Here is a 13,079-nt window from a genome sequence, read left to right as displayed (position 1 = left end):
GCTGTGCATGTTTCCCAGCTTGAGGGCAAATGGTGTTTTGAAAGTGTTCCTTACATTCCGTACCAAAATGGTGCCACCAATCCACCGTGAGCTCAGCAAGGAATGTGAGCTTTTCCTCCAATAGTGAAGATCGGATGACCTAAGTCATCTGTACTTTCTCCCTCAATCTTCTTGTGGCCAAAGTCACGTTGCACTGGGGCTGAGGGTGGATTTCAGAATCCCAGAATCTGAACTTGAAAGGGACCTCAGGGCTGTCTAGTCCAACAAGCGCCTGAATGTGAGTCCTCTCTACATCATAGCCAACAATAACTCGTCACCCAAACTCTACCTGAAGACCTCCTGTGAGGGGGAATCCACTACCACCTGATGCAGCTCCTGCTTTTGGACAGTTCTACTTATTACAAAGTAGGGGCAACTAGGTGGCGCCATAGTGCATATGGGCCTGGAGTCAGGAAGACTCATCTTCATGAGCTCAAACCCACGCTTGGATACTTATTAGCTGTGTAATTCCCAGCAAGTCACTTAACCCTGTTTGCCTCAGTGTTCTCATCTGTAAAATGGGCTGGAGAAGGAAATGGCAAACCACACCAGTACCTTTGCCAAGAAAACCCCAAATGGAGTCATGAAGAGTAGGACATAACTAAAACAACTGAACAATTTGTTACAAAACATTTCTTTACATCCAGATGAAATCTATTCTTTAAGACTTCCACCCATTGCCCTCCCCTAGTTCTGCCCCCCTGGACCCAAGAAGAACAGGTACAATCCCCCCTCCACAAGGCAACCCTTTAAATACTTAAAGGCCCATCTCCAAGCTCCTTCCATCCATCCATCCATCACTAGCTGGATCTCAAGGCCCTTCACCATTCTGGTCGCCATCTTGTGAATGCTTTCCAATTTATCCATGCCCTTCCTAAACTGTCGCAGCCAGAGCTGGACACAAAACTCCATCTGTGGCCTAGGTAGGGCAGATTACACTGGGATGCTTGCTTTCCAGCTTCCAAATACTCTTTCTTTCTAACATAACCTAATTCTGCCTTAGCTTTACAATGAAAAGAAGGCTGAATTTGGAGTTCAAGGACCCTGGTTCAAACCTGGCTAGACCTCTTATTACCCATGAGACCTAGGACAAGTCACTTGACTTTTTTTTTTAACTTAATTGCTCAAATATCCAAATAATAATGTTTCATCCCTGTAGTCTCATTCTAAGTTATTTGCTGTGGGTATGTATTTTTCTTAAGAACTATTTTAAAGCAAAATGTTTAATTTTTAACAGAGTCTTAGTTTTCTCATCTAGCAAGGAAGTGACTTAGACTGGGGCCAGTACTCCTAGGAGTTCACAGTTCATTGAAACCCCTCGATCTTTTCAGTACAAGCTTCTGTGTAGCCACATTTTCCTCATATTACACTTGTGACATAGATTTTTTTTTAATTTTGGGGTTTTTTTGGAGGGGGGAAGGCAAGGCAATTGGGGTTAAGTGACTTGCCCAAGGTCACACAGCTAGCAAGTGCATCAAGTGTCTGAGGCCGGATTTGAACTCAGGTCCTCCTGACTCCAGGGCCGGTGCTCTACTCACTGCACCACCTTGCTGCCCTTAGATTTTTTTTTAACTCAATGGGAAAGCTATCTGAATATCATTTTTCTGATTTGACCCAGTGTTTTTCCAAATCTCTGCATCCTAATCCTGTCATCTACTGAATCCGCTAACTGTCCCAACTTTGTGTCAGCTACAAATTTGATAAGCATTCAACCTATGGCTTCATCTAAGTCATTGATAACGACGGCAATAATATTGATGATAATAATAATATAATAAATGTTATTTATCTTGGGCTTAAAGGTTTGCAAAGAGCTCTAATACAGTTGGTGCTTAATAAATGCATCTTGACTGACTGATCTCTTCTGAGCCTCATGACAACCCTGGGAGGCAGGTACTATTAACATTATTATCATCTCATCCCCACTTGACAGATTAGGAGGTTGAGGCATAGAGGTGAAGTGATTTCCCGAAGTCGCAAGCCTATGGGAAGTACAAGTTGGAGGTAAGATTTAAAACCAGTTTTGACTCCTAATCTAGCATCTGATCTACTAAGACACGTATCCTGGGACCCATAAAAATCCAGAAGGGTTTTGAAGGTAGTCTGTAACCACAGTCTAGGCTCAATCTATGACAGGAGCTAAGGGTCAGCCTCAGGCCAGGGTTAGGGTTCAGCCTGTGACTACAGTCAGAGGTCAGTCTGTGGTCAGGGTCAATAGCTAGTCTCTGGCAGGAGCTGGAGGTCAACGTGGAGCCAGAGTTGGAGTTCACTGCTTGACCGTAGTCAGTCCTGGGGTTCACTCAGGCTACAATCCAAGCGCAGACACAGACCAGAGCTTTTCTCCCTGGCTCTTTAGCCGGTCCAGATAAGACACAGACCTGTGGCCTTAGTCTCATTAACGTTGTATTCTATCCCACTGAGCTCTCTGGCTCACGGCCAGTGAAGGCTCTGGGCCTTGGCGCAGGCCAGCCTCCCAGCCACTCACTTTCCATCAGTCATCTGGGTCCTTCCCAAGCTCAGCATATCGGCCGTGACCATAGCACTCACTAAGAGAGCCCTTGGGGCAGATATTACCCTGGCCTTTCCATCTCTGCTTTGAGTGTGTTGCCAAGCCTGAACTGTAGAGCCACAGGGAAGAGGAGGAAATATTAAGAAAGTTACGAGTGAGCAAAAAGGCCAGTAAGAGCTCCAGGGTCTGGAGCCTGCATCCGAAGGGCCATTAGTCCCAACCCATCTATGGAGGTTCATCCATGTGGACTCTGGACAATCCCCCCCCCCAAAGATACTAATTTATAGCTAGGTCTGATTTAAGGCTCTGGAGAACCAACTCCACTTCTGACGCCTGCCTGATGCTGGGGAAATTGGCTTTTTTCCAGAGGCATCTGCAAAGTTTGCCTTCGTTGCCCTACGCTAACTTTCATCCATCTATTCCTGACCCTATCTGGCACTTACTGAATTTCACTAGATCAGTGATCACCACCATCACTACCATCACTGCCAGCACCAAGGAGCATCTGCATTTTAATTGAGAGATGCATGCGCAACCCACAGAAATGGAATCTCAGGCATTGCTGGTAAGGGGTGGATATTTTGAGGCAAAGACCTTCCAGGAGGGCCTCAGATTATACCATCCCATGTAGAAGGCTGGCCCCGAGCTAGGTGAGGGAGTGAGAGGTGAAAGATATCAAAGGTGTCAAACAGCAAAGGCTACACCCTTCTTCCTCTCCCATGCAGGCACCAACACAGCTCTTCTCCTCCTCTTCCTGCCCTGAAGGCAGGAAACTCAAGAAAGGAAGAATGCACATCTGGTTCTCTAAGAAGGAGAGGTAAGCCAGCTGGGCCTTTCTTTCCCTCTCCTCCCCTTATAATCTTCTCTCTCCTCTGTGGCTCTGTGTGTCTCTTCACTCCCTCTCTTTCCTTCCCACCCAGCCTCCTTTCCTTCCTTCCTTCCCCGTCTCCCTGCTTCCCTTTCTCTCTCCCTTTCTCTCTCTCTCTCTCTCTCTCTCTCTCTCTCTCTCTCTCTCTCTCTCTCCCTCTCTTCTCTCTCACCTCTATCCCTCCTTCTCCTATCTTCTCTCCCTCTATAGCTGCCTCGCTTCTCTCTTCCCCCCTTCTCACCTTTTCCTCTTTCCTCCTCCTCTCTTCTCTCTCCTCCTCCTCCCCCCTATCCTTTGCCCTCTTTTCTCTCTCCTCTCACATCTCACAGTCCCTATCACACTAAGGGATATGTGTATCCGTATAGTATACATAACCTCACCACCCCTTAGATTACTCTTTCCAATTCATCCTCAATGGCAAGCCAAGGACCTTCAGGGTCACTCTTAGCAATGGCTGCAGTTTTTAATTTTCCTCTGCTGCCCCCTTCCCTCCCCTCTGCCCTGAGCCACAGCAGGGACCTCAGGGGTTGTTCGTCAGTGTGAAGGACAGGGCTGGGCCAAGCCCCTACCCTTCCCCTCCTCCATCTTCTCCTTGGCCCACTGCTGTCTTTCCATTTCCAGCTCTCCTCTGGCTGGTCCAAAAACATCCCATTAATCCCTGGCTGAGAAGGTACCCTAACAGGGAGCAGCAAAAGCACCAAACTTTTCAACACATGGTTAATTGGGTAAGATTAGGAGGGAAAATGAAGATGTCCCAGTGGGGAATGGAGTTGGCTCCAAGTGTAAGACATCAATTGTATTGACTGAGAGTACTGGCTGAGAAGTTGGCAGTCTGGAGCCACTGAGGCACATGGTTTGAGAGCCGTGAGCTCCCAGATAGTAGAACCACCTCAATCATCTCTGCATCCCCAGAGGCCTAGCCACAAGGCCCTCCACACGATCAGTGAACAATAAATATGTGTTGAACAAATGGATGAATGAGTCCTAACCACAGCCATCAATTACATCCTGGATTCGCCACAATGCAGACATCCCCAAATCTCAGAGCTGGAAGGGACCTCAGAGGACCTCTTACCCAACCCAGACCTGAAGAATTCCTTCTAATCCAATCCAATCTAATAAACATTTATTAAGTACCTACTATGTGCCAGGCACTGTGCTAAGAACTGGGGACACAATTTAAAAAAACATAGCATATTTATATTATACTTAGTAAGTGTTCATCTAGCCTCTGCTTTGAGACCCTCCCTTCCAGACCTCCTATGTGTAATGAAGGGAAGCCACTCCCTTCCTCCCAAGGCAGCCCAGGCCATCTTGGGGCAAGTCTAATTGTCAGGAAGCTTGTGAAGTCAAAATTGGCCTTTCTGCAACTTTCTGCCATCACTCTTGATTCTTGCCCTCTGGGCCCAAACAGGACGTGTAACCCTCTTCTGAATGTAATCCCTCTTCCATGTGGACAGCCTTTCAAATTTGTGAAGACAGCTTTCACTTTCTCCCTATGTCTTCTTGTCTCCAGGCTAAACAACCTCTGTTCCTTCCGTTGATCATTGCATGGCATGAACCCAATCAAGACCCTTCATGCATTAGAATTACCTTTCTCTGGATACTTCCCAGCTTACCAATGTCCTCTTAAAATGGGGTACCCAGAAACAAACACAATACTCCTAATGTGGTCTGAGAAGGGCAGAGCACAGAGGGAATATCACCTCTTTAATGACTCACAACGAGTTTTTTTTGGCCTACTAAAATACTGAGAACTTTCCAGTCAGGCCTTTCCTTTCCCTCTACCCCCGCCATCTTGTACTTGTGAAGTTGAATTTTTTAATCTAAGAATGAGCATTCATACTTTGATTCCCACTAGATTTTATCTTCTTGGGTTCGGCCCAATACTCCAGCCCATTCGAGATCATTTTGGATCCTGATTCTGTCAACTAGTGTCATGGCTGTCTCTCTCAGCTCTGCGTTATCCACAAATTGGACAAGGCTGTCATCGATGTCTTCACCCAGAACTCTCACTCTGTCCACCTAGGGACTCCCTCCACCCTGTGGCCTCTTCTTCTGGTTCACTGATTCCTCTCATTTTACAAAGGACATCCAAGTTAGACAAGTCCAGACTCTCTGGACTTTCGTTACCACGCCCCTGCCCACATACTCCCTCCCCCGATCCCACCCCTTTTCAGCTTCCTTTTATGTGTTGTCTTCAATCATTGGAATATGAACTCCTCGAAGGCAGGCACTGTCTTTCTTTTTCACTTGTATTTGTATTCCCAGGGCTTAGCACCACTCCTGACCCATAGTAAGTGTTTAGCAAATGACAGGCTCACTTTCTCCAAGTTATTGACAAACCATGTTCTATAGCACAGGACTCAACAGAGATCCCTAGAGACCACTAGAGACCTCCCACCCACCCGCCATAGAGTCATTAAAGACTACTTGGGTTCTCGAGGGTTGTTGGAAAATTTAAATGAGTTAATATAAATAGTGTTTTGAAAATGCTGCTGCTACTACTACTACTGTTACTACTACTACCTCCACCACACCATGATATATTGGATAGAAAGGCAGCCTCAGAGTCAGAAAGGCCTGGATTCAAATCCTGCCTCTGACACATACTAGCTATGTGACCCTGGGCCTATTCCTTGGCTTCTCAGCTCTCTAAGGAACTCCCTAAGGTGACCAGTTAGAGAGAAAGCGTTGGCCTACATTGAGGGAGCTTCCTCACCCATGGTTCCTCATACCAAGGGAAAAAGAAGTCTAGTCCAAAAAACAAACTTATTGTTACCCAACAAGGACCTCCCAGCCTGTGCTGGACAGGAGACACAGAATTTGGAGCTTTTACAAGCTCTTCTTCTAGCCTCACCTTGTGCATGTGGCTTGTTGGTGGTAGTTTCCCATCATACCTGGGAGCTGTCAGGTAGAAACAAGTAAGTGTGCCCACTCTGCCCTGAGCCAGAGTTAGAAGTCTAATTAATTATCCCAAAAGAAGTGCTAAGAAAAAAAAAGTAGGCAGCTAGGTGGTAAAGCGGATAGACCACTGGCTCTGCAGTCAAGAGGACCTGAGTTTGAATCTGGCCTCAAATATTTGAGACTTACTAGCTATATGACCTTGGGCCAGTCACTTAACCCCGTCTGCCTCACCTCCCTCCTCCAAAATAAAAGAAATACTAAGAATTGAAAATGTAGGAAACAAACTGGGGAACCCACGCCTCACCTCACCTTCTGTAAGAGGCCTTAGTCTTAGTGCCTTCCCTCTGAGCTTAGCTCCAACTTATCCTGTCTATATCATGTTTGTATATGGATTTCAACATGATACAAGGAAAAACTTCCTAATAATGAGTGTTATCTGTAAATGGACTGGGATGCCCTGGGTTGTAGTAGGATCCCCATCATGAGTCAAAAATCCTTCATTTAGAGCTGGAAAGGACCCTTACAGTTACCTAGATTTTACACATGAAGAAACTGTAGCAAAAAGGAGGGAAAGAGACTGTCCAAGGTCCCAGAGGCATTAAGCAGCAGAGTCAAGATGTGAACACAGATTTCAATCCAGGCCTCCTCCCACCACCTTGGGACCACTTGTCTGGAGTGCTGCACAGCAGGTGGGAATCTTTGTTCAGCTATCTGTGGAACCAGATGCTTCTGTAAGTCTATGGATAGAAATGGGAGCTGTTATTGCTATGACGAGACTGCTGCATTTGGAGCCGGGGAAATGGGTTCAAATTCCATCTCTGACCGCTTAGCTCTGTGACAGTGGGCAAGTCACTCTCCTTAACCGGGGTAAAAGGGGACAAAAACAGCACCTGTCACACAGGACTAGTGAGAAGATTGAGATATAACATAAGTGCTTTGCAAAACATAAAGCCCTTAAAAATTCTAGCTATTATCATCATATTCTCATTCATTCTCATTCTCATTCTCTCTCTCTCTCTCTCTCTCTCTCTGTCTTTTTCTCCCTCTGCCTGTCTCTCTGTCTCTTTCTCTGTCTGTCTGTCTCTGTTTCTCCATCTCTGTCTCTCTCCCTGATTCATTCATCATCTCAGGCTTTGGGATCCCTGATATCCAGTGACCAAAGGCCAGGTGGGCTTAAATCTTGAGTCAGTCTTGATCACTGGACTGAAAACCTTAGTACCAGGTGCCATGGGGAAGATGAGAAACAGACTGTACCGTCTCTGCACTCAGGCAGTTTACAGTATAGTTGGATAGATAGAGAAGAAAGGATTTCCCCAAAATCCTATGAAGAAATCATAAAAACAATCCAAACAAGTACAAGTCAGGTGCCAAGTGTGCCCAAAGGCAGAAAGGTGCTGGGTGTGGTAAGGACCTGCAGACGGATTGTCTTGGGCCTTAAGGCCCATCCCTTCAGGAGCTTGGTCCCTGCCAATTTTCCTTGTAGCCTTGTCTCTCCGCCCTGCCCCACCCAAGTTAGACCTACCATTAATTCTTCAAGGATCTGTATGAAGAAGAGGGGCTGCCAGGCCCCGCTATTACCTTCCCCTCCTAGCACCTGCGGCAAAAACAAAATCAAAAACAAACTAGAGCTGCTTGAACAGAAGGCTAGCTTCCAAAAAGGGGACAGTTTTGCTGACTGCCTCTCCCCTGGTCAGACATCATCAGCAGTATCCTTTGCTCGGTTCTAGGCTCCACCATTTATGAAGGCTATTAACAAAATGGAGAAGGTCCAGGGGAAGGCAACTGGGATGGTGAAAGGTTTGGGGGTCATGCCATACAATGATCCATTTAAAGGAACTGAGGATGATTGGCCTGGAGAAGAGAAGATTGGGGGACTGGTGGGGAGTCATGATAGATGAATGAGTCATGATAGGTGATCATATGGAAGAGGAAATTAGAACCAGCAGCAAGGGGTAGAAGCTACAAAGAGGCAGTGTAGACAATATAAAGAAAAACTTCCTAACCCTCTTAGAATTGCCCAAAACGGGAATGGATGGGCGTGGGCTCCCCTTCACTGAAGGTCTTCCAGCAAAGACTGGATGACCTTTTGGAGCAGAGAGTGTTCTGTGTTCTCAGGTTCTGTGATTCCCTAACACATCACTCTCACCATACAGATAGCCGCTCATGTGAAGGCCTTCAAGCATGGTCCGGATGACCACTTCCCTGGGATGTTACAGATATTCACAGGCTCCAGATTTACAGCCAGAAAGGACCTCAGTGGGCATCCAGGCCAACCTCCACATTTTAGACATGAGAACACCGGCGCCCAGAGAGGTTCAACTGGAAGCTCCCTTGGGCAGGGACTGTCTTTTGCCTCTTTCTGTATCCCCAGCACTTAGCACAGTGCCTTCCACATAGTAGGTACATAATAAATGTTTACTGAATTGAACTGAATTAAATGACTTGCCAAGGTCACACAGGTAATAAGGTCTTCCGTGATTCTCTGATGTGGAGGAATCTTCCATCTCAGGTGACTTGACTCAGCCCCAGAGGACCAGAGGAACCTGAGATGGTTGTTGACCTCCCAATCCCTTAGAGCTCCAGGTTCCTGGAGATTCTATATTTCTAACCTGTATTTAGAATATGTTCTCGATATAGGAAAACATCCCTAACTCACTTAGGTAAAGGGCTATCCAAGAAACAAAGCATTCTCTGACCCTTTTCTTTCAGATCCAGAGAACATGAGGGTTGGGGATGTTCTCTCCCCATGGTGCACCAGGGAAATGGACGGCAGTGGGTGGGAGGCCTGTCAGTCCCTCCAGTCTCAACGTGCCCACAGAGCACCCGTTACCTACAACAGCCACCTCCACACAAGGAGGAGGGCCTTGGCATGGGGCCTGTGAAGGAAACCTGCTTTGGGATCCAAGCCCAGCTCCCCTGAGGCCTGGAGGGTGGTTCAGCCATACGGGGGGAAGGGATAGAGACAAGAAGGAGGAGATGTCTTCTGCTCACCGATACAGGTTCTGCCATCGCTATGGAGCCTAAAGCCAGTCTGGCATTCGCAGTAGTAAGAGCCTGGAGTATTCACACATCTGTGCTGGCAGCCCCCATTGTGAACCTGGCACTCATCAGCATCTGAAAAAAAAAGGAGAGAAGAATGAAGAAGAGTGAAGGATGACCAGCAGGGCAGAATTAAATGGCACCACCCTCAACAGCAACCCCAGGATGGCGGCGATCGCCCACCTTTCACCATCCCTCCCCCTACGCCAGTCTCCTTCCCGGGCATCCCCTCTCTCCACCATGCCTGATCCTGCCTTTTATGTTACCTTCCCCACCCAAACCTTACTCATCCTTACTATTCATAATAACTGACATTTTCATAGTTCCTTAAAGTTGGCCAAGCTCTTGTGTCTCGCCTGAGCCTCCTGACAACCCTGGGAGGCAGGTAATTCAGGGATTGTCCTCCCTATTTCACAGGCAGCATGTTACGGTGAGGGATTTGGAGCAGGAAGACCTGGATTCAAATCCCGCCTCTACCACTTGTAGCCAAGTCTCTGGGCCTTGAATTTTTCTTCTGTAAAATTAAGGTCTCAGACTAGACAGCCTGTGGCCCCTTCCCACTTTAATTCTATAGTCCTAAAATCTATCTGTTATCTGTAACACATAATATTATCAGTTGCAAAGCCAAGTCCATCAACAAGGATTTATTAAGCATCTACCATGTGCCAGGCTCTGTGTTGGGGACAGAAAGAAATACAAACATACCATATAGAACTTAATATCTAGTGGGGAAATCAACACAGAAATAAATAGGAACAAATTAGATACAGAATGGAGGGCTAGGGGGCAACAGGACGGCTAGATAGCACAGTGGTTAGAGTGAAGGGCCTGGAGTCAGGAAGACCTAAATTTAAATCTGGCCCCAGACCCTTACTAGCTGTGTGATTCTGGATAAGTCACTTCACCCAGTTTGCCTCAGTTTCCTCAGTTTCCATAAAATGAGCTGGAGAAGGAAATGGCAGACTTCTCCAGTATCTCTGCCAAGAAAGCCTCCAATGGGGTCACTGTACCACTGGGCTGCTGGAAGATGTGGTATAAGCATACACATGCATATACATATAGAAATATAAAATGAAGCCTCCCTATTTTACAAATTGAAGTCTAAAGGAAGGGAAATTACTTTCTCATGATCCCCTAGCTATGTCTACGTGTATCAGACACTTACGTGTGTGTATGTGCATACACGTACACATTTGTTGTTCAGTGGTTTTGTTTATTTTGGGGTTTTTTAAGTCATGTCCAACTCCCCATGATCCCATTTGGGTTTTCTTGGCAGAGATACTGGAGCAGTTTGCCATTTCCTTCTCCAGCTCATTTTACAGATGAGGAAACTGAGGCAAACAGGGTTAAGTGACTTGCCCACGGTCACACAGCTTGTAAGTGCCTGAGGCCAGATTTGAACTCAGGAAGATGAGTCTTCCTGACTCCAGGCCCAGCACTCTATCCACTGTGCCACCTGGCTGCCCAAGTTATATTACTACAAGTTACAAATAGGTTATAAAATAGATTTCAGTGGAAGTAGAAAGAGTACTAATTCTGGAATTAAAAGTCCTGGGTTCAAATCTTGGCTCTATCTCTGTTTCAACAATCTGGCTAGCAGCTGCTGTGGGGGTGTAAAACCAACAACAACCAGCTCACAGAACCTGCAAACCCAGGTTCTTTTCATATGCTTTACTAAGGAAAGCAATGTTAAGGGGTTAACAATCTTACTTTAATCCAACATACAAATATCATCCACTCAGCTCAGGGGGAAAAGCCAGCACCCTGAGCTTCAGAGCAAATACAAACAAAGCAAACAAACACAAATCAATAGACAGATTTCTGTCCGACAAAATCACAGTATACAGTTACCAGAGAAGCACCAACATCAAAGCCAGGGAGCTAATAACAACGGCTGGCCTAGAGTCACGCACCACTCCTGCTGCAGCTCGGAGCTCCAAAAGACAAAGCCAACCTCTGCATTTATATATCTTGTTCAGGGTCAAAGGTGAGTCACACATGCTACTCACCCACCTGACCTAAAATCTTCACAAAAATGCGACTTAAACCCACGTGGTCCAAAAGCCTCTGATGTCACAAACATGTCACTCAAACCCACGAAAACTAGGCTTTCCCTTCAGCCAAGGAGGTCATCAAAGACTCCTAATTTAATCAAGGAAACAAAGGCCAAACTCTTCAAGGGCATGTGGTTGAATAAGTGCTAAGAGCCCACCTCGATCGCCAATACAATCTCTTAAAATTGGCAAAGTCATTTAACTGATGGATTTCAATTTCCTTGCTTATAAAATGGAAGGGCATCTCTATGATCCTATATTCATTAGATCATAAAATAAATATATTAAAATAAAATAAATATATATTGAAATAAATATAATATTAAAATAATATGGTTGGTTATGGGGGTTGAACCTGTGATTTCATTGCTACAGTGAACTTTCAGGTGATGAAACTCCCTCTAGCAATGCCAGTGGTCAATATCTGTGTAACTTATAGTCATAGAGAGGTGTGTGAAGGACCAAGAAGTCAAGTGACTTTTCCAAGGTCCCAAAGAGCTGGGATTTAACCCCAGGTCCGATTGCTCCAAATTCAGTCCATGGTACCTCAGTGACTCCCAATACAAAAAGGATAAACCCAACCCATGTCATCCTTACAGGGAACAGTCATACTGCTTCTGGAAGTATTAAGGAAGGTTTCAGATTACCCTGCTAGGGATGAGTGGAAATGGAGTGTAGATGAAGGAGTTGTTTAAACACACACACACACACACACACACACACACGAAACAAGAAGAGGAAGAAAAGTGTGTCAGGGCGTTGGCAGGTAAATGCAATCCCAGGCCTTGAGCAGCTGCCTGTCAGCCACCAAGCCTCTAAGATGAGGAGGTTTTCCCGCTGGAAAGTTGAGAACTATTAACTGTCACAGATCTAGGCTGACTAGATGATGATTCCGGTAATAGAGGCTCACAGTAGGACTACCCAGTGGGAAGGGCAGATTCTGGAGGACTGAAGTTCGAATTCTGCTTCTAATATTCATTCGCTACCTGTCAGTTGATAAACATTTATTAAGGACCTACTATGTGCCAGGCACTGTGTTAAAAGGACGGGGATACAAAGAAGGCAAAAGACAATCCCTGCCCCTCAAGGAACTCACACTGTAATGGAAAAGACAATACGTAAATAAGCGTGTGTGTACAGGATCTACACAGGATAAATGGGAGAGAACCTACAGAAGGCAGGCAGTCAATACGGTGAAAGCATTAACAGCATTGGGAAAGGCTGCTTGTTGAAGGTGGTATTTGAACTGGGACTTGAAGGAAGAGGGGAAAGTCAGTAGGAGGAGATGAGGAAGGAGAGCTTATTGCCTTTGTGGTTTCTGTTGGTCCTTCACTATCGAAGAGGACCAGTGACATCACAGGGTGATATCAACTCAGAGGCATAGAGTTATCAGCCTCACTCTCTCCTCCAGAGTCAATGAAGTCCAGTGGCAAGACAAAAGTCAGGATGGGCGATGGCGCAGGACGCAGTGACCTTGGCCTCTTTGATGTCTGACCAAGCTCTAAGTGCTCCACAGCGCCTGATGCAGATACCTTCGTGGCTACTGGAACAAATTGTGCTCATTTGACAATTCCTCTGGGGGAAATCTTCACAGGCTTGGGGGTAGAAATCCTGCTAACTCACCAGTGGCCTTGGTTTAGCCCATCTGCCAAGATGGTTTTAC

General features: G+C 46.1%; 1 protein-coding gene across 1 annotated transcript in view; it reads right to left on the bottom strand.

Moving 5' to 3' along the window:
* Window positions 1-13,079, bottom strand: part of MEGF6 (multiple EGF like domains 6) — a 384,175-nt gene that overhangs the window by 87,682 nt on the left and 283,414 nt on the right. Inside the window, exon 6 of the mRNA XM_036746355.1 lies at window positions 9,315-9,437. Coding sequence (XP_036602250.1) covers window positions 9,315-9,437 — 123 coding nt within the window. The remainder of the gene's footprint in view (window positions 1-9,314; window positions 9,438-13,079) is intronic.

The sequence above is a fragment of the Trichosurus vulpecula genome, chromosome 2 (genome assembly GCF_011100635.1).
Source record: "Trichosurus vulpecula isolate mTriVul1 chromosome 2, mTriVul1.pri, whole genome shotgun sequence".
NCBI classification, from domain to species: Eukaryota; Metazoa; Chordata; class Mammalia; order Diprotodontia; family Phalangeridae; genus Trichosurus; species Trichosurus vulpecula.
This window is presented reverse-complemented; position numbering and strand designations above follow the sequence as displayed.